The sequence below is a fragment of the Talaromyces proteolyticus genome (genome assembly GCF_021365285.1).
Source record: "Talaromyces proteolyticus strain PMI_201 chromosome Unknown BGW36scaffold_7, whole genome shotgun sequence".
NCBI classification, from domain to species: domain Eukaryota; kingdom Fungi; phylum Ascomycota; class Eurotiomycetes; order Eurotiales; family Trichocomaceae; genus Talaromyces; species Talaromyces proteolyticus.
Genome location: NW_025764283.1, coordinates 1,490,301 through 1,510,000, shown reverse-complemented (window position 1 = coordinate 1,510,000; position 19,700 = coordinate 1,490,301). Strand labels below are relative to the sequence as shown.

The window sequence follows — 19,700 nt, the reverse complement described above, 5'->3', positions numbered from 1 at the left end:
AGCCCCAGGCATCCTGGACTTGTGGCGTGAATACGTCACCTAGAACCTCTTGCATTGCTTGTAAAAGAAACTTGCCGACTATTCTATACTGCTCGGGTGTTATGTAAAGAGATGCATGCTTTTGGCAAATCAACTCCAGCGCCGGGCCGAGAACATCCAGATTTTCGATGTTGGCTGCATATGCATAAAGGGCAGCTGCAAGTGCTTTTGCTTGATGTCCGGTCTTCTGATTGGTGGAGTTGAAAACAGTTTTCAACTCTGGATGCGCATGTAACATGTTCTTGTAAAAGACCGTGGTAATAGTTCCTCCATATTGTTGCACCACTGGAACAGTCTGTGAGATAATCTTGATCTGTTCGGGAGTCATGTTTGATATTGCGAATCTGAAAATTCTGCAATGAATGAATGAATGAATGAATGAATGATATCTCATAAAGTCATAAATTGTGCACTACCAGCCATTGGGGAACCCGTTATCGATTTATAAGGTTGTAATAATTAGGGTTGAATACTATCCCGCAATACCCGCCAGATTGTCTCACAGAGGAACGCGAGTCTGGTTTCATTTTTCATGAAAGACTCCACTGTCTCGGATTTTTTCGGGTAGCCAGGCTTATTAAAAAGTGTTGACATACATTAGGAAGTTATTGAATATGTAATATTTACGCAGAGGTCTGGTACTTAGTTGAGCATGAAGAAGTCTTCAAATCTTGAATATAACATTGATTTACCGTTTTCAAACTGATCAAAAAATTTTACAGACGAGACATTTGCTTTTGTCTATATAAAAGTTTATACGCCAAATCTCGCACAGAGATGACAATCTCACTCGCCGCCATAACTTTGTTGACAAGGCCAACACCTGTTCCTGCATATGTGGTAAGTCGACCTTTCGGACCATATCCTTGGTCACCCTCTTCCATTGCTTGGAGATAAAGCTCCCGGTTTTCCTCTTCCATCATACCCTGAACCGCATCTACGTATGTCTGGTTGATGAGTCCCCGGCCGTTGTATTCGTCTGGCCAACCATGAATATCCCGTACCGTATCATAAATCTTCGTTCGCACAGTGGTCGAACCGCCATCTGAAGCTCGTAGAATCTCGTCTTGATACCCCTGAGCAATCATAGACTCAGGACTGGCGAGAAACCTTGTTCCCAAAACACATCCCTGAGCACCTAGGTTGACTGCGGCAGCAACACCACGTCCGTCGCAAATCCCGCCCGCTGCGATCAATTGGATAGGCTTTCCACCAGGTCCTTGAATCTCATTTCCAATCTTGTCATAGACTTCCGGTACTAGGGTGACTATACTAGCCCCTCGTGCAAGAGAATGGCCACCCGCATCTGAACCCTGCACCACAAGGACATCCGGTCTGACGACTCTGGCTACCTGGATAGCATCCGCTACAGAACCAATTTGGACCCAAATCTTAGTTCTATTGGATGTTGCATCCCGGATTTGCGTTGCCCATGGGACAAGGTCTTGGAATCCTGTTGGAGGAGCAAACAACCAGACAGCACAAGGACAATGTTTTCGGATCACAGGGATTGCTGTTTTTAGAGAAGCACTCCAAGTGATAAACCCGACACCAACAGGAAGAACCGAGAAGTCGTTTGAATGAATAATTTTTCGGTCTGAGAGTAAATTTGTAGCTTCCTCAAGAAGATCGTCGAGATTATCACTCGTATATCCTGCGGCAATAAAACCCAATCCCTGGGCTTTGGAAACGGCCACAGCAAGGGGAGGTTTTGCAACCCGGGCCATAGGCGCAGAGACGACGAGTGGATGAGCTGTCCATGGATAGTCATTTATGATAGCCGACATTTTCCAAAAATATATTAGAAAGGAATTATTAAAGACGGGTTGCAGGCTAGACGTCCTTGGTGAATGGACTTCATATATCCCAACTTAAGAACAATACATGCCTGAGGCTTATCATTCTTGTTTCCCCCGGACATATTCTCCGCAACTTCTCCGCATTTGATTAAGAGAAGCAAGCCGTGAAAAATTTCACATGTGCGTTATGACTCCCTCCGTAATTCCCGCAATAGCCATGCGATAATAGGTTATTGACGACGAGTGATCTAGGTCTCCGTCTTCCGCAATAGCCGGATATTGGGTGCGGTTTCCTTCGATCCGAGACATGTCCAAAAAAAAAAGAATTCGACAAAGATGGAGAGCTGCCTCAATACATGTCGGAGTTGGAAGATTTGTTTAGCGTCTTTCCCTTTGTTTTTCGTTAAGACTAGATCGGAAAGGTCCGCAATAGCCGAGCAAGCTTTGTCTTGAATAATGAATGTAGACATATAAGAGTCAAGGAACAAAGTAAGCGGAGGGATACAAAAAGCTAGTAGATTAACTGGAGAAGTTCACTATAAACCATATTTAAGAAAAAAACGTTAGTTTTTGTGATTACGTCATGGCGTCCCCAGCTGCAACAACATCTGCAGCATCAACTGCCACCCGCTTTCCCATTAGCCATGATCCAATCTCGGATATTGTGAAAACCAAAAACTTCATCGATAATGAGTTTACAGATTCAAACGCAGTTGAGTGGTTTGAAGTACATGATCCCGCCACGAATAATCTTGTGACCCGAGTACCTCAGACTACTGACAAGGAGTTACACGCCGCAGTGTTATCTGCTGAAAAGGCGTTCCCGGCATGGCGGGCTACCAGCATCATCACTAGACAGCAGATTCTATTCAGATTTGTCTACTTGATCCGAACTCACTGGGATCGCTTGGCTGCTTCAATTACTCTAGAGCAAGGCAAAACCTTTAAAGACGCAAAAGGAGATGTTCTCCGTGGCCTTCAAGTTGCCGAAACGGCGTGTGGAATTACGACACAGCTGACTGGAGAGCTTCTTGAGGTCGCAAAGGATATGGAAACTAGAACATATCGAGAACCATTAGGTGTAGTTGCCGCCATCTGCCCATTCAACTTCCCAGCCATGATCCCACTATGGTCCATTCCAATTGCAACCGTGACTGGCAACTGCCTTGTCTTGAAACCATCTGAGCGGGATCCAGGTGCCGCATTAATCTTAGCAGAGCTTGCTCGTGAAGCAGGATTCCCGAAGGGAGTGTTGAACATTATCCATGGCGGCAAAAAAACAGTCAACTTTCTACTCGAGCAGCAATCTATTCGAGCAATCAGTTTCGTTGGGAGTAACAGCGCTGGGGAGTATATCTACTCTCGTGGATCGGCCAATGGAAAGCGTGTACAGGCTAACCTTGGGGCGAAAAATCATGCCGTCATTCTTCCAGATGCTGACAAGCAACATACTTTGAATGCTGTCGTGGGAGCGGCATTTGGCGCAGCAGGCCAACGCTGTATGGCCCTTAGTGTTCTTATTATGGTTGGTGAGACTAAGGAATGGCTTCCAAATCTTGTTGAAAGTGCCAAAGGCCTTGTTGTTACTGGTGGATTTGAGAAAGTCTGCGATGTCGGTCCTGTGGTAAATGTTGCTAGCAAGGAGAGGATTGAAGACATCATCAAAAGCGCCCAGGAAGAAAACGCTTCAATTCTTCTGGATGGAAGGAATTACAAAGTCTCAAAATATCCAAATGGCAACTTTGTGAGTCTTTCAGATGTTTTTCCAAACTCATTTCTTTAAGTCAAATGACATCAATATATGCAGGGAGTTTACTAACAATAAATATTTAAACTTGCAGGTCGGACCAACGGTCATCACCAATGTTACTACTGACATGAGATGCTATAAGGAAGAAATATTTGGGCCCGTGCTTGTCTGCCTTGCTGTTTCATCACTCGAGGAAGCTATACAGCTTGTAAACAGAAATGAATATGGAAATGGCGTTGCCGTTTTCACTCAATCTGGCCCAGCAGCTTCCTACTTTCAGAAAAATATTGAGGCAGGGCAAGTCGGTATCAATGTGCCCATCCCAGTACCACTACCTATGTTCTCTTTCTCAGGAAATAAGAAGAGTATTGCTGGTGGAGGAGCAAATACATTTTACGGAAAGCCTGGTCTGAACTTCTACACCCAAACAAAGACAGTGACAAGTTTATGGCGGAGCGAGAACACCGACACCGGTAAACAAGTCGTAATGCCGTCTCATCTTTAAGCCAATCAAACGAAGTTTCCTGGCTGCTCAAAAGTCGGGAAGACATGAGTGTGTGAAAACAGCGAAAATGAAAATTGAGCGATTGGAGGAAACACCGGAACCTGTAAACAAACTGTGGCTCTATTGAACATTTAGAGATACTAGCGTGAAAAAAAAAAAACAAATCTAGTAAACCTTCGCATATTCAATATTAATTTCGAAGACTGGACTTGATTTTTGCAAACCTGCTATCTTCTTTTTTTGTTTTTATGCAAAGCTCATTTTATACAGTGAAAAATCACAAATTAAGAGAATATTAAGGCATTAAAGATTCTAAATTTACAGGGTAAGTTTGTTGTTCATCATTCTAATTAATTCCAGATTTTCCCTTTTTCGTTTGAGAATCTTTCGGTTTCGCCTGCTGATAAAATAAAAGTCTTCTCTGTATATCTTGTCGAACTTCATGAACAATAGAATCGGCATCTTTCACTTCACGTATTAGGCCAATGGCAGCACCTGCGTATGTAGCTAATCTTCCTTCCGGACCCCATCCATTATCACCCGCTTTTAGAGCTTGATCGTGACGCTCTTTCAGCTCCCCAAATGGTCGCCCAGCCTGGTGCTCAATAAAAGACTGGTTTATAATGGTGCGTGGACTGTACTCCTTGGGCCAGCCCATCGTCCCACGAAGGTGATTATAGAGCAATGTTCGTGTTGTAGTCACGGCTCCATCACTGGCCCTCAAAATCTCATTTTGATAGCCACGACTAATGCGTGCTTCGCTCGTAGCAAGGAATCGTGTTCCCATTACCACCCCTGATGCCCCAAGACAGAGCGCCGCTGCAGCCCCTCTCCCATCTGCAATTCCACCGGCTGCGAAAATAGGTATCTGACTACTAGCCAGGACATCAGCAACCTCAGGAAACAAGGCCATAAGTCCAAGCCCATCTTTGGCCCGGCCATGACCCCCAGCCTCTGATCCTTGAACAACAATTACATCTGGCCGTTCAGAGCTCTGAATGAGTGACCTTGCTTCTTTGAGTGTTCCAATTTGTACCCATATTTGGGTATGAGACGATGCACTGCGGATTCTGCGTGACCACTCATCAATATCCTCCTGCCCTTCTCGCGGGGCGTAAAGCCAAGCCGCGCAGGGTTTATATTTTTTAATGGCCCCAATTGCAGTTTCGATGTCATCACTCCAGAGTTGAAAACCGACACCGACAGGGAGAAAAGGTGCAGTTGAGAATGAACTATTGGATTCGGATGATGTATGTGATGCCGAGGTAGATGATGCCCGGGAGCTCTCGATGGTTGCCGCAACCTTCTCAAGATCAGCTACCATATCAACCGTTTTGATAGTTGGTCCTAGAAATCCAAGCCCGCCAGCGCGCGATACGGCAAGGGCTAGGGCTGGTCCCGACATGACGCGCATTGGTGCGCTCACGATGAAGGGAGCTGACACCCATGGATAGGCGCGGGCAAGGTTCCCGGCGAGTTGCAAGGGGTGAGCCATTGTTCTCAGCTAACGCTAAAATCTGTATTATTTGACGATATGCCAAAGAAGAAATGGATCTTAAATTTCAAATTAGTCACTTCTTACCGAGGGTTGGATGTATTGTACAAGAGGAAGTAACAGAGAATGATTTGTAGTTGATATTAAGTAATTGGACGTTGACGTCAGCGTCCAAAATCTCGGAGCGGATATTACGGCATCGTCGGAAGTCTGAGTGGATGAGCTTACCTTTTTACATAGAAATAAATAGACTGAGTAATCATGAACACCATCCAATAATATTTAAGCAAACTTTAAAATTATCAAACACATATATTTTTTACTATTGCTTATAGTGTTACGCAACGATTGAATCGTGTATAATTGACCTCACAAGCATTTCTTCGTAGCGAAGTGTGATTCTATATTCATACTTCCTCTTATATAATTCTTCAATGCATTCAATCATGCTTAAGACGGGTTATCAGGGTAACACTCTTGAGTCTATCCAAATCTCTCCAGCGGAGTGCTAGATGCGTTCCCTAAAACATCAATCTTTTTCAGCTTAGTTGGTCCTAGTCTCTTTGCAACTTCTAATGCTCTGACGTTCTCTTTGACTTGTTCCCGCCCTAGATGCCCCAAAAATGACCGAACTGACATGTTTACTTTTCAATGTCCAAGCTAGTGCCAACAAAGTCAGACTCTCTGCATTAGATTCCTCTACTAATGGCTTGAGCCTTTCGACCAACGCTGAATTCTTTTGCCAAGTCTCATCGCCAAAACTCTTGCTGAAGGCCACTGTCAGAACTAGGGGGGTCGAGGGTGGGGGGTGCATCAACACCGTTATAATTTCCAGTCAAGATGCCTTGGTATAATGGACTCCGTATCGTTAAGCCAGTGCCATACTTCGGGTATAAGAAGCGGAATTTGCCTTCAACCTTTGTCCGATGAAGGAAATTGTACCGCGGTTGCTTAACGACGGTCCGACTAACGCTAGTCTTTTGGCAACGGTCAATGCATCTGCAATCTCAGTCGTAGAAGATAGGTTCGATTTAATCCGCCGTACTATCACGCCATAATAGGCCGACTGAGCAAACACCCTCAAAGTCTCGTGCCACTCAAACCTTAAACTGTAGTCGCTATTCCGGCAAGGAATCAACCGTGGAGTTCTAACAAAATCGGGTTTATTTAGCACACTAGATCACCTTGGAAGGGGAAGCGTTCCGTACTCGTTAGCTCATGGGGTGGGAAAACGAAAAGTTCCTGCCATTATAGGCACGAATATCGGAGAAATCATTAGGCAACTAATACGCTTCTCCATATAGAGACTTCATGGTCTAGAAGAAGAATAATAATCTGTTCGGTGCTTCAGGTTTTGTGGATCCTTATACATGTAGTCTTTAGATATCCATGATGTGAGTCCATCTTCTCAATCATATACACTCTAGGCTTAATTCCAACTTCATTCTCCGGGAAAATAACTCGTAAGCTGAATGCCCTCCATAAGATCCTGGTTTCATGTTATAGCCAAGTGCGATATTTCGTATAAAATGTGGCAACTAGAAAAGAAATTTAGTTATTCTGAAATAATTGATATATGCTACGCATTTTCTTGATGTCTTTCTAGATCCTCTGGTACAAATTGAAAAAGATTGACCCCTAAAAGCCCTGAAACATCAGCAACAGGTAATAGGCTTTGCAACCAGGGTTGTTCCTCGGGACATGATGTTGATATCTGAACTGGTGATTCATGTTCTGGGAGCAAATTATGAATTTGCAACACTTTATTTAATATTAGCTCCGCATCTTCATGCCTGCGGCGTTGGTATAGGAGAATAAGCATATACGCAGTACTGTAGGCTTCTTTGATCGTTTCCGTATCGTATATGGATACGACAAATTTGAGTGTGTCCATAGCCTGTGATAGAAGTGTGAGAGCTTCGCTGTTCTCCATCTCGAGGAGAATACTAATCATATTGAAAGGCACATTAGCTACATGATGCCAAGGACAACAATTTGATACCAGACTTCGGACTGCACGTAGACTTCTTCCAAACAAGTCCAGTACCAGCTCAATAGTTTTCCACGAAGAGGTAATGTTTGTCATATGGAGACGCCGAAGGAGACATAAGACCAGATTGCATTGAGCAAGAACTGATGGCGGCTGTATGTGAGTTCCTTTCAAGGTCTGTAATAGTAACCCCTGGATTTTCCTGTCGTCACAAGTGGCTTCGGGACCTAGGCAAGTAGATATCGGTAAGAGATTAAGTATTTCTACTGTCGAGTCATTGCTGGTGCCTGATGGAAGAATTGTCGAAGGACCGTTAGCAAGTGAAACCCTAGAGACACCTAAATCATAAGAGATCCACAAATTGAGATGTCGTGCAACCCCTACAAGTCGGTTTCGAATTTGGGTGTCGGTTACTGTCGGTATTGGAAGAGAATCTGTGTTTGTTGTGTCTTGATGGAAATGGTGGGCCTCAATCAGGTGCATCAAGGTACAGCTTGCTATCCATGTAGGGTATGGACGGGCTGTCAATCTTAAGTAAATCACTCGAAGAACCCAGGCAGTCACCAATTCTGCTGATGGAGTCCCATAATCCACGTGAACATCTAAAATATAGCGAGCTAATTCCACCAATTGGGCTTCTGTGTTGTTGATTCTTCTCTGTGAGAAGAGCGAACCAAGAGCGCCAACACCCGCTAGCACAGCATCATGTACGTCACCATTCAAGCGAGGTTGCCAACGCGCTTCTAGGCGGACAGAAAATACACTGACATCTATAAAGCCGTAGAATGGGTCAACCTTAGTGAAATAAACGTTGGAAAGTGCCTTAATATCATCAAGAAAGACGATGTCGACGATCGATAGGGGAGACACAGCAGCAACATTGGAAGGCAACTGACGGGTGCCAACATTCCAACCAAAGAGATTTCGTTTAGGTGCATTTATAGGATCTATTTTGAGTCCAGCTTTTCTTACGAAGGCTGCTCCAGAGTTTGCCTCCAGGGATTCCGCGAAAGCGCAATTATCTATTTCGTTTGTTGGCGCACCTTGGCTGGTTGGAATATTCGGTGAAACTTGAGCTGAGGTCGATCGTAGCGCAGAGACACTTCGTTTAGAGCGTGTTAACTTTTGATAGTAACACTTATAACCATAAATATTGCAGGTGGAGCAAGGAATCCCTCCGTTGCACCTCTTTTTTCGGTCTCGACATGGCTCGCAAGCCATGCGCGAACGCTTGCGTCTGGACTGTTGTTCGCTTGTGCGTGCCATCATTAGCAACAACAACAAAGAGGGAAAATAAAAAGAAATAAGTACAACATAAAAGTTTGATTAAGAATGAGAGAAGTGATATTTGAAGTTGACGTCGCCATGAAGGGGAAAACGACCAAAAAAAAGACAGAACGGAACAGAACAGGGGAGCTGCGGGAAATGCGGAATTACGGTATATCTCGTGCTGGGCTGAAATTGCACAACGATGAGCGATTTCTGGTCAAGATTATTGCAGTTATGAATATTGAGCTTAATCAATTGATTCAAGTAAATTTAACTTCTAAAACCTCCAAAAAGACAAGTCTCACGAACATAATTGACGTTGAGGCTTACGAGTGTGCCTCTAGGTTTGGATGACAGACTAAAGAATTTGCATTCTTATAGCTGCCTCGTAAGAAATTGGGCTTCTCCCATCCCAAAACTCCAATCAGCCCGACTATTTTCAACACAGGTTACAATAAGATCGTCACCAGAAACACCACATTCAGAGTGAAGGCTTTTTTGTAGGGCTTTATACACATCTTTCTTCTGTTGTTGATCTCGGCCTTGCTGAAAGATTTGAATAATGACTAGCTGATTACTACGAGAGTAGCCCAACCCGGAGTCCTCACAAATTATCTCATAGTCTTCATGCTGGGTAATAATCTTTCATCAAAAGTTAGTTTATGTTAATGATTGCGTAGCCAACGTTATATACTTACTTGGTAGCGATCTTGTTTGGGAGCACTGAAACTCTCAATCATAACTTGCTGGATGGTAGCACTTAGCTTCTGAATCCCCTCTCGTGTTCTGACCCCTTTTATAAGATCGATTTTGACAAGTGGCATATTAGAAAATTCTCTAGAAGGTGTAAAAAATACACCGGAAATCTATGGTTTATTCGTGTTTATCTGAGGTCAAGTTTGACAGTAGTTTATTAGAGGCTTAGACAACTACATAAAAATTTGAAGCCAATTTATATAGCTGAGTGGAAGGAAGTCAAATATGGCCATGGCATCTAGACAGATCCCGTTCCGAGGGCGGCACCCTGACAAATATTCCGCAATACCCGCTAGGCAGGTTGATCTCAACTGGAATACAATTCCCGAAGGCTGGAATATTCTTGGGCAAATGTTTCTGCAAAATAAAATATCATATAGATTTTCCGGGGCAGGAGACCGTAAAGCTGATATTGAATGACTAGTATAAGTCTTCCCCCCTCACTTGAACACGAATTTATGGTCATGTATGCGTTGTCTCATTTTTAAATGATCCACACCTGAGCCATTCTTTACATTCTCCGCAGAAACGATTATAAATGTATTTTCTAAGAGCAAATGATGATTATTCCAGTTGCACTTGAAATTACTTGCCAATAAATCATTTTATTCTCTTTGAACCTCTCTCACGTTGTAATATTGTAAGGTCAATGAGTTGTTTGGAATTGAATAAGGACAGAACGAAATGAGAACCCGCAATTTCCAGGTGTAATCTATTTTTAGAGCTTTAACCAAAGAAGGAATGCTCTCAATCTTTTATTTGGACCAAGATTGTGTTCTGCCTTTCCTAAGACTGTCATCATACCATCGAATAGTGCCGCCAGAGTGTCACGTGTGTGCGCAAGACTGCCAGTGTCCCTCATTTCAGAAAGAATATAAGCCTTAGTCTCCGGCAAAATATCGCCAAGGCTGTTTTCTCGGTGAAACAACAATCCGCGTACAATATCTGCCGCACGACTATTTTGAAGCAGATGTATGAGTGGAAAGGAAAACTTGCCTTCTGAGAGATCGTCACAGAAGCCTTTCTTAGCAGTATACTGTGGGTTATATTAATAGAAGGTTCAGATGTTAGACTTACGTCGCAGAAATAACATACCTCGTCTGATGTCAGGTTAAGATAGTCATCCCGAATTTGATAGTATCTTCCCAATAGTGTTACCAAATGAAGTGCTTCACCACATGGCACAGCATTCGATTCAACTTCCATGAGTCGTAATACCATTCTAAAGAACCCACCAGTCTTGTTATCGACCATGGTAAGGTATTCTGCAGTGGATGGGCATATCTTGTGGAATTTCCAATAGAGGTCGAGACCCTGGCCGAGACTAAGAGTTTCTAGTTCATCTTTTTTTATAAGTATAAACGTTTATCAATAGTATACTAAGTTTAATACTTAGGGCGTCTTTTGGCTCACCTAGGAAAGCCTTCTTACACCGAGCCTGATTTAGAAGCTCCAATTCTATACTCGCCTTAGCATATGCGAAAGTCGCGCTATTAATAGTTTGGCTCATGCCAAATACAACATGTGCAGCTGGTTTCCCACGTCGAAGAGTTGACTCGTCTTCAATATCGTCTATCCTGTATGTATATTAGTAAATATGATGAATCCTCAAGAAAATAAAGAACTAGCATTAGCGTTGAGTGAAACAGCATGGTCGTCACCCTCTCTATAATAGCAGCAGAATCGTCGGATACGTGGAACCAAATCCGCAAGCATTCGATAAATTTGCCAACAGTATTCTTTCCAGGTAATGACTTCGTGTAGTTGTAGGGTTCCATGCAGATCTTAGATTGTTAGTTCCTTCATCAACAACGTAACACATATTGCCAAACATACTGACTCGGCCTGTGCTTTTTGAAACGGTGCAAGAATGTCCGTGACGCATGATGACGAGTTGTCTACATATTGCGTTGTCACAACATCTGATATCTGGCTTTTATTGAATAATTGCGGTGAAGGATGCCCTGGGAGCTTCCAATCTTTATTACTACGCCCAATCAGCTGAGCGCGATCCGTTGCGCTTGTGCCCAGCTCTCTGCCATGATATCGTGGCGACCGGGCCTGGTAAAAACATCCGCCACCCACAGCCAAGATTGCAATAACCATATAGCGACGCAGGTCATTTGACTTGTTAACGGAAGAAGCTTTCCAGGTTTGATATGCGTCTAGAAGGCTTCGCTCAGCAAGTAAAATTTCCTTTTTGAGAATCTCTCTGGATTCATCCTCGGTATAGCCATAATTCGACATCAAGACTGCCATTGCGTTGTGTATAACGTCAAGGCTGTTCTTGCAAGCATGCTCATCAAATTCTTTGGGGAAACTGTATAGGTCGTTTGCCAAGCCGACAGCTAAATAGCCAAATTCAAGCATGGATAGAACCGAGTCCTGTTCTTCTCGGCTTATTTCTAGATCATATATAGAAGGTATCAAAACTTCTAGTAACCTAAAACTCCCTGTCAGTTCCAAAAATAGATATGTACCCGTACCATAGATAAACAATTTAGAGGTCTCCTCACTTCCCTGCGATTGTCACTGATCTATGTCTTTTATACTCTTCGAAAGTCACTTCGTGAAGTGGAGGGGCGCTCTGAGATCTCATGATAAAGTCAAATGATTGCAAGGCGTTCTTGTAAGCATCGCCATTGCCACCAATCTGTTTAAGCGATCGTACAACTGAATCAAGGTACACATTATTAATTTCGAACTCGCATGGCAAACGCTTTCCCTGTTTAATCTCTGATATAAGACCGAGACAATAATCATCTATGATTGCTTTGTGCTGAACAATTTGTCAACGGATGCATTAACAGATGAAGTCAGAACTCACTGTATTGCGATCAAGTATATCTGTTTCATCTACTTTCGTTAGACTAGGTAGACCCAGTTGCAATAGTTAACGTACCATCCCAGAGCACGAGCTTAGTCCCGAAATCGACGATAGGGGCCACCATATTTGATGGGCATTCTGGTAATACGTAGATTAACGGGCAATCTGTTTCCGCTGCAGTAAGTGGAGTAGCTTCTTTCCCAATGGACCTCTCCCAGTCGTCTTTTGCAGCCAAAATAGCTTCCAGCATACCTTCTCTGGGCTCAGATACGCGAAATGGAAGAATATGGAAGTATCCTTCTGGTAATTCACTGTGGTTCAGGACTCGGGAGTGTTGGAACGGAAAGTCGTCCAAGATTAACATTGTGACGATGCTAGAGGAGCAGTTATTATTATAGAGCAATTTGCTAGTTATTTGTTGTTTGAGGCTTAGTCAACGGTTTATAGTGACTCGAGATAGTAGATAAAGTATCAATAGAAAGTATCAAAGAACTTGATGTAATGGGTTAACTTCGAGAAGTGCGAGAGAAGTGGGCAGGAACGAGCGAAAATTGTGATGTGACACAATTATGCACCTAGCCCTGCTGAAGGGTGTACTCTAGGCGCTTTTCACTTAAGCGTTAGCTCCTACGTCAATAGCTTCGGAAATGTTTGCTTTTTTCGCGGTCAAGTGACGCGATGCCCAAAAGAGTTGCCTGCAGGTTCTGCCCAATCTCGTCTTCGAATGCATCAGGCCACGCAGTAATCATGTAACACAACATTGAAGCTACCCCGAATCTATTTTCGTATTAAAGAATGATTGAATATCTATACACCCGCTAGTAAATTTTGTAATTCATTGTACAGAATCATCGGAGCTGGGATCTAGTTCAAGGAAGTTAAATGGGGATCGAATGGATGGTTTGTGTTAGGCAAGTTCGGAATATTACTTACTCGTTTAATGTCTACCACATTCCCTAGGGATTTAAATATGTACCCACTGGTAACAAACACTGAATTTTATTATTACATAGATATATTTCGGATCATTGATATATTTTTCTTCTTTTTTTTAATATTTGAGTGAGAATAACATAAGGCCGCAATGTCTGTTCTTTCTAATCTCATCATATACATTAATATTTGAATTCTCATATTTCGAGAGCAAACTTGCTCTTGCGTCTAATTCGTGGTCCGAAGACCCGTAAGGCAAGAGGAATAGGAATCATGATTGCTGCCAAACACCCGAGTAAGGTTCCAGCCCATTGGATTCCCAGATTTTTGAACATTTGCCTTGAAAAGAGTGGAAACCCAGCTGCCACGCTTGATCGTAATATGATATTTGCCGCGACAGTTGAAGCTGCCCTTTTTATTCTCAACTGTTAGCCTGCTTTATTTGTCTGGCAATAGGTAGGCAAACTTACAAGGGTAGATAGCAATCGACTAGATAGTTGAAACATGGAAGAAAGATACACAAAACGCCAAATCCGATCAAAACCCCGGCAGTGGTTGGAACCATCCAGTGAATAGTATCAGTAAAACCAGTCCAGCCAAACCTAGATTCTTGTAAGTAAATGTTAAGGGACTCCGTCAATTGATGACCCTAATGTATTTTTCAACCTACCAAAATATTCCAGCAGTAAATACTGGAGCGCCAACAATAGCCGGCAACAAGCCCCATTCTGGAACGGGGATATTCTTATTACTAATGAGTCGTTTGACATATGTCGAGTGTTGAGAAAGAATGAAAGTGCATGCTAATAGTTGTCCAATAACAAGGCCAATAAATGTAAGGCCGCTGATTCCGGGTTTCATTCCATAAGATGACTCGAATACATACGGATATGCTTCAAGGAGGGCATACACTAGTCCATAGATAAAGGACATGTAGAGGGATACTAGCAATATAATTGGCTCTGTAATCAGCATCCTCAACGGACGGAGAAAGTTCTTCTGAATCAACTCCTGAAAATCTATCTCCACTTCATCGTGCTTGGCATGTATACCCCAGTTAAGGGTCTGTCGTCGAATAACCGCCGCTTTTGTGCTCAGAAGACACGGTGCATATGTTTCCGAAAAAAAGAATAGGAATAGAGTTGCAGATGCAAATCCAAAGAATGCAGGAATATAAAGACTCCACCGCCAGCCAAGTGAGCTCGAAGTGATAAAACCGCCGGTGAAAGGAGCCATAAAGGGACCCGTAAAAACGGTAAGAGAATAAATGGCAATGGCAACGCCTCGTTGAGTATTATCATATAAGTCCGATAATACCGCTGGAACAACGGAAAGCTGGCTAGCACCAAAGAGACCCGCAAAGAATCGACACACAATCACTGTTTGTATATCTTTGCCCATAGCTGAGGCGATTGTGAAAATAGCAGCACCAAAATTACCCACAGTTAACGGCCATCGCCTGCCTATCAGCTCAGAAGCAGGCGCCCAAATCATGGGACCAAATGCAAAACCCAAAACATACAAAGTTGTGCCAAGAGTGCTCACTTCCTGACTGACGCTGAATTGTCGAGCCACGCCACTAGTGCCTGGAGCAAAGATTGCACTAGTGAACGAAGAAATAAAAGTGCCAAAACAAGCGATCAGGGATAGATAGAATCTAATAGAATCATAATATATGTCAGCAAGTAGACACGTTATGGAGGGATACAGGTAAACAGAATTCAAACCAACATACTTCACAGCAAAACTCCAATTGTATGGATGGTCCGGATCATCAAACCCATCGAATTCGACAAGATAGTCGTCTGAATCAGGTAGCGGCGGCGGAAATGCTTTCCCTCCCCCCATGGATAGAGGCTTTTCCTGGAATTCTCTTTTCTGGCCACTACGGGTAGATCCCACAGTTAATCTGTGTTGCAAGCGATTTGTCTGTGTTTGAGCTAGCTGGAGCACATCGAGTAAGTTGAGGTCATCGCTCGTGCTGCTTATTCGTGAGATTTGGTCATGCATTATTTCTTTTTAATATTTCAAAATATTTATAGACAAACCCAGATTAGATGCAGAAAATGATTGTGTCGCGACGCATTTCATATGATGCACAGTCGCTGTTTTTAACTCAATGTGCATGAAAATTGATCCTGTTATGTCATCGGAACTCATGGAATTCCAGGGCCGACTTAGGATAATTCCACTCCATATAAATGAGACAGATTGACAACTATTATTAATTTATGTCGGATCATGGAGACACATCGGGTATTGCGGGAACTGTTCGCTACACATTTTGGTCCCGCAGTTCCCGGTTCGTAAGCATCATTTGATGCCTCAGAATCATTGACGTCTGGTGCAAGCTCGCCAGATATTATTGTATCTTTATATTCACGTCAAACTAGTTTTTTATATAGTTTTAAAAGTTAGGTCTTTATGCCGCTATATTCTCGAAAAGTATAATCCGCTGTCTGAAAGTTTACGATTTTGTCAATATTTTCAATAGAACGCTGACATTGAAACATAGGTCCTGCCGTAATATCCGAGTTATATTGCATGTGTATGTTGCAAATTTGTCATATATTTGCTCAACCAAAGAAAAATTCATCAATAAGCCTTCTCTATAGGTTCGTTTAATAAATAACTTTGTTTACCAGATAAAGAATCTTAGTAGAGTTCTGTGTCAACAGAAAAACAAAGTCCCTGATGCCAATTTCAAAATCCTGTACAACATACCCCAAATCGAACATTCAAAATTAAAAACTTACAGTAAAAAAGGGTTGAGGGCCACGTATATACTGTTCCTTCTAATTATTCGCACGGTGGCGCTGTTTCTATGTGCTCGGTTAGTTACCGCTCGTTGACGGGACATACTACTAGTCTGATGCACCTGAAACTGAGACCAGGCTTGGATAGAAGGCAAGCACAGCTTAATACTTGTCTATATTAACGGGAACATATTTATCTTGCAAGTATACGCCACTTTTCAAACTAGTAGGCATCCAACTTGTGTCTCAAGTTCGGAGTGACTTAGGACATTCAGGATATGTGACATACCTTGTAACATCTTATAGTAGGTTCGCATGTACTCGATACTACGACTAGAGTATCATTAGCGTGGAGAGTATGAGAACGTTATAATTTGGAGGACTAACTAACGAAGCTATCTGAGTGAGTATTTGTGGGTGTTTGCCGAAGGCTAGGAGGGCTGAGGCACCTGAGACACCTAACAATATTCAGACAGGACGACAATAAAATTATTTGATCGCTTTCTTTCCAATTCCAATGTGATGAGGTGGCAAACAACAAGGAATTTTTCATACCAACAGTAAATCGTTTAGGGGTGAAAAATTGCCCTCCAATGGCATTCAATTCTCAAGATCAGTATTACCAGCGCGGCCAGCCATAATTTGGTCGAGTCGAGATGGTAGGATACTAGTTGATCAGCACGAATCCGGTACTTGTACACTTCTTAAATTACTACGCAGAAGTTGGCCATGCCACTCCAAATAGCTAAATGCAGGACCAAGAAATGGCTTTCGTGACAATTAAGGTTTTGAGACCCTGTCAGGATCCAGCTCGGTCGATCTCGCCTTTCAACAGGACCCACTGAGTTCTATATCACACTACTCTTTAAATAGAGCTAATTCTAATAGTCTGGCATAAGAACTGCAACGTGGATGTCCTGAACAAAGTATTTCATAATTTAACTCCACTAAATCCTTCGCTAGGAATTGATCTACATGGGGGTGGCCCGAGATCGGAAATTTATTGGTCCACCACGAGAGCTAAATTAACCCTAACTTGCCAGCCGGTGCCCAACAAGGCAACCCTTTCCACGCTAAAGTGAGATCTCGGAGGAACTATTGAATGTACAGCTGTGATAATAAATGCAGTAGTTCGCACACAATTTCACTCAAATTTGAAAATTAGACCTGTTGCTTTTTCTGTCCACCACGATCTTTTCTCAAGGGTAGTACGGAGCAGCTCACTCGGAATTAAGTTCCACGAGGCGGAAATTATATCCTGATGTCCTAATGTTCCTTGTGGTTTGCGCTGAAAGGACAAACACCAAACAATATATTGGCTCTAAGGGTTCCGCGGGGGTATTCTAGCCCAAATTTCATCTGGCCTCTATACACCACTACTAGTTTGATGTCCAGTCCGGAGCTAGTCGGCACCTGGTACTGGTGGTAGTTGCTGACGGGATTCATGATCAATTAGCTTTCTTGTATATTTGGATCTTACTGGCTCAATGCTCAAAAACATCTAGGTTTCAAAAGGAGCTATCATAACTAGAAAAACACTAAATACCACCGGTGGAGGCTGATCTACTTGTCTGTCACGTTTATGAGTTTTCCTTCCCTTCTGGGAATGAACTTAAAGCTCATTTTCATATTTTAACTTTATGTGTTGTATCGAGGCTGATTTCCCAGAAATCCCATGTTATGTCTAGTTGCTAGGCGTCAATGTGTATTTATAGTCTCGTTTGCCCTGGTTTAATCTACAGATTTTATTCTGTCTACAGACGTCAGCCAGACACAATCTAATCCCTTAGAGTGGATCTGACAGCCTCGGCTATCTTGCACTAAAACATGGTCTCGTCTCTTTTGATGCAACTGGCGCTGTCCGTGGCTTTCAATGCCTTCTCTACAGTTGCTGCCCCAACAACATATGAACCTAAGGAAGGGTTTGATGCAGTCCCGACAGGATGGGAGCAGATTTCTGCTGCTTCAGCCACGGACGTGTTGAGCCTGCGGTTATCCATGGCACCTGCTGATGAGGCAAACTTATTTGACCTTATTCTCAACCTCGCTACACCCGGTCACGCATCTTACGGCCAATTCTTGTCGGCTGACCAACTCAAAGACCTTGTAGCCCCATCTTCAGCAGCCTCTGATGCTGTAACTTCCTGGCTCAAGGAGCAGAACCTGGATCCTGACGCAATCCAAAACCATGGCAGCTATCTTTCCTTTGCAATACCTGTCGAACAGGCTGAGAAAATGCTGCAGACAAAGTTCTACAACTTCAAAAGTACAGCGACGGGCGAGGTTCGCACTCTCACGCTCAAATACTCCGTACCCAAGTCGATCGCCAACTATATCGAGACAATTCAGCCGACCACCGACTTCATTGAAATCGATGGTCCGTTACTCCAAACATACGGAACCGTTGATATAAGCAATAACAGCGCCTCTGCCGAAGCTGGTGTACCTATTGAGAGCTGCAACCAACAAGTAACCCCAGCCTGCCTTCAGTCCCTGTACGGCTTACCCTCTAAAGGCCTAAACCCAACTCCAAATCAGGGTCTGGCGGTTCCCGGATTCTTAAACGAGTACGCTAGTTACGATGACTTAAATCTTTTCCTTTTAAACCTCCGTCCTGATCTAAATCCTCGCCCTTCTTTCGAATTCGCCTCCGTCGACGGCGGGATAAACACTCAGAGCCAGCCCGGGGTTGAAGCCAATCTCGACATTCAATACACCGTCGGCTTGGCCAACGGACTCCAAACGACTTTCATTTCCGTAGGACTGAGTAACCTTCAAGGATTCACCGATGTCTTCAACTACATACTCCAGCTACAAAACCCTCCTCCAGTCCTCTCCATATCTTACGGTTTCAATGAAAATGCCTTGTCGCGAGGCGCTGCAACTAGCATGTGCAATCTCTTGGCTCAGCTCGGTGCTCGAGGTGTGTCAGTAATTGTCGCCAGCGGCGATGGCGGAGTCGCTGGCAGCAGACCTAGCGACTCTTGCAACGCTTTTGTTCCCACGTTTCCGGCGAGTTGCCCATATGTTACTGCTGTTGGTGCCTCAACAGCCATTCCTGAGGTTGGAGCTACGCTCTCTGCTGGTGGATTCTCAAACTTCTTTGGGCGTCCCCTATACCAGGATGCCGCCGTATCTAGGTATCTGAATACCCTCGGATCCCAATATAGTGGCCGATTCAACCCCAACGGCCGCGCATACCCCGACGTTTCTGCCCAGGGAGAAAACATCGTTATCGTGCTGCAGGGCCAGGGTACTTTGGTGGACGGAACCAGGTAGGACTCCTATTGATCTTGGGTGCAAGGTAAAATTGATATTGATGCTTATGCTGATCCGATACAGTGCTTCCGCTCCAATTTTTGCATCGACCATTGCTCTCCTTAACGCTGAGCGTAGCCCACTGCCACCTTTGGGATTTTTGAACCCGTGGCTGTATGTCCAGAGCGGTGTGTTGAACGACGTCGTCTCTGGTAGCAACCCAGGGTGCAGTACCAATGGCTTTCCAGCTACACGGGGCTGGGACCCTGTTACTGGTCTTGGAACGCCTAACTATCAAAATATGCAGGGTCTTATTTAATGAA

The 19,700-nt window shown here is 43.6% G+C and overlaps 8 protein-coding genes across 8 annotated transcripts in view; 2 read left to right on the top strand and 6 right to left on the bottom strand.

Moving 5' to 3' along the window:
* The window catches only part of BGW36DRAFT_428439 (globin-like protein), a gene marked incomplete at both ends in the record, with an annotated part of 1,260 nt that extends 893 nt beyond the window's left edge, over window positions 1-367 (bottom strand). Inside the window, one exon of the mRNA XM_046220549.1 lies at window positions 1-367. This exon is cut by the window's left edge and continues 893 nt beyond it. Coding sequence (XP_046071366.1) covers window positions 1-367 — 367 coding nt within the window.
* Window positions 368-755: 388 nt separating this feature from the next.
* Window positions 756-2,014, bottom strand: BGW36DRAFT_462296 (uncharacterized protein; the record flags this gene model as incomplete). Its single annotated transcript, XM_046222162.1, has 1 exon — window positions 756-2,014. The coding sequence occupies exon 1, from the start codon at window positions 1,824-1,826 to the stop codon at window positions 756-758; it is 1,071 nt and encodes a 356-aa protein (XP_046071365.1). The 5' UTR covers window positions 1,827-2,014.
* Window positions 2,015-2,421: 407 nt separating this feature from the next.
* BGW36DRAFT_343238 (putative methylmalonate-semialdehyde dehydrogenase) lies at window positions 2,422-4,093 on the top strand (the record flags this gene model as incomplete). The annotated part of the gene is made up of 2 exons (XM_046213147.1): window positions 2,422-3,582; window positions 3,680-4,093. 2 exons carry the CDS (start codon window positions 2,422-2,424, stop codon window positions 4,091-4,093), a joined length of 1,575 nt encoding a protein of 524 aa, XP_046071364.1.
* Window positions 4,094-4,327: 234 nt separating this feature from the next.
* Window positions 4,328-8,844, bottom strand: BGW36DRAFT_417589 (uncharacterized protein; the record flags this gene model as incomplete). The annotated part of the gene is made up of 2 exons (XM_046219391.1): window positions 4,328-5,592; window positions 7,172-8,844. The coding sequence occupies 2 exons, from the start codon at window positions 8,842-8,844 to the stop codon at window positions 4,440-4,442; spliced, it is 2,826 nt and encodes a 941-aa protein (XP_046071363.1). The 3' UTR covers window positions 4,328-4,439.
* Window positions 8,845-9,222: 378 nt separating this feature from the next.
* On the bottom strand, window positions 9,223-9,752 carry BGW36DRAFT_343234 (Tautomerase/MIF superfamily; the record flags this gene model as incomplete). The annotated part of the gene is made up of 2 exons (XM_046213146.1): window positions 9,546-9,752; window positions 9,223-9,489 (listed from the first exon to the last, which is right to left on the bottom strand). The coding sequence occupies exons 1-2, from the start codon at window positions 9,669-9,671 to the stop codon at window positions 9,223-9,225; spliced, it is 393 nt and encodes a 130-aa protein (XP_046071362.1). The 5' UTR covers window positions 9,672-9,752.
* Window positions 9,753-9,978: 226 nt separating this feature from the next.
* BGW36DRAFT_380968 (isoprenoid synthase domain-containing protein) lies at window positions 9,979-13,032 on the bottom strand. The gene is made up of 8 exons (XM_046216381.1): window positions 12,506-13,032; window positions 12,431-12,459; window positions 12,120-12,382; window positions 11,440-12,046; window positions 11,233-11,387; window positions 11,017-11,180; window positions 10,699-10,946; window positions 9,979-10,639 (listed from the first exon to the last, which is right to left on the bottom strand). Exons 1-8 carry the CDS (start codon window positions 12,792-12,794, stop codon window positions 10,322-10,324), a joined length of 2,073 nt encoding a protein of 690 aa, XP_046071361.1. The 5' UTR covers window positions 12,795-13,032; the 3' UTR covers window positions 9,979-10,321.
* A 528-nt stretch (window positions 13,033-13,560) lies between these two features.
* Window positions 13,561-15,371, bottom strand: BGW36DRAFT_343232 (major facilitator superfamily domain-containing protein; the record flags this gene model as incomplete). Its single annotated transcript, XM_046213145.1, has 4 exons — window positions 15,099-15,371; window positions 14,034-15,020; window positions 13,834-13,965; window positions 13,561-13,774 (listed from the first exon to the last, which is right to left on the bottom strand). The coding sequence occupies exons 1-4, from the start codon at window positions 15,209-15,211 to the stop codon at window positions 13,561-13,563; spliced, it is 1,446 nt and encodes a 481-aa protein (XP_046071360.1). The 5' UTR covers window positions 15,212-15,371.
* A 2,575-nt stretch (window positions 15,372-17,946) lies between these two features.
* BGW36DRAFT_297976 (putative protease S8 tripeptidyl peptidase I) lies at window positions 17,947-19,696 on the top strand (the record flags this gene model as incomplete). Its single annotated transcript, XM_046211397.1, has 2 exons — window positions 17,947-19,394; window positions 19,462-19,696. The coding sequence occupies 2 exons, from the start codon at window positions 17,947-17,949 to the stop codon at window positions 19,694-19,696; spliced, it is 1,683 nt and encodes a 560-aa protein (XP_046071359.1).
* Window positions 19,697-19,700: the final 4 nt, after the last annotated feature.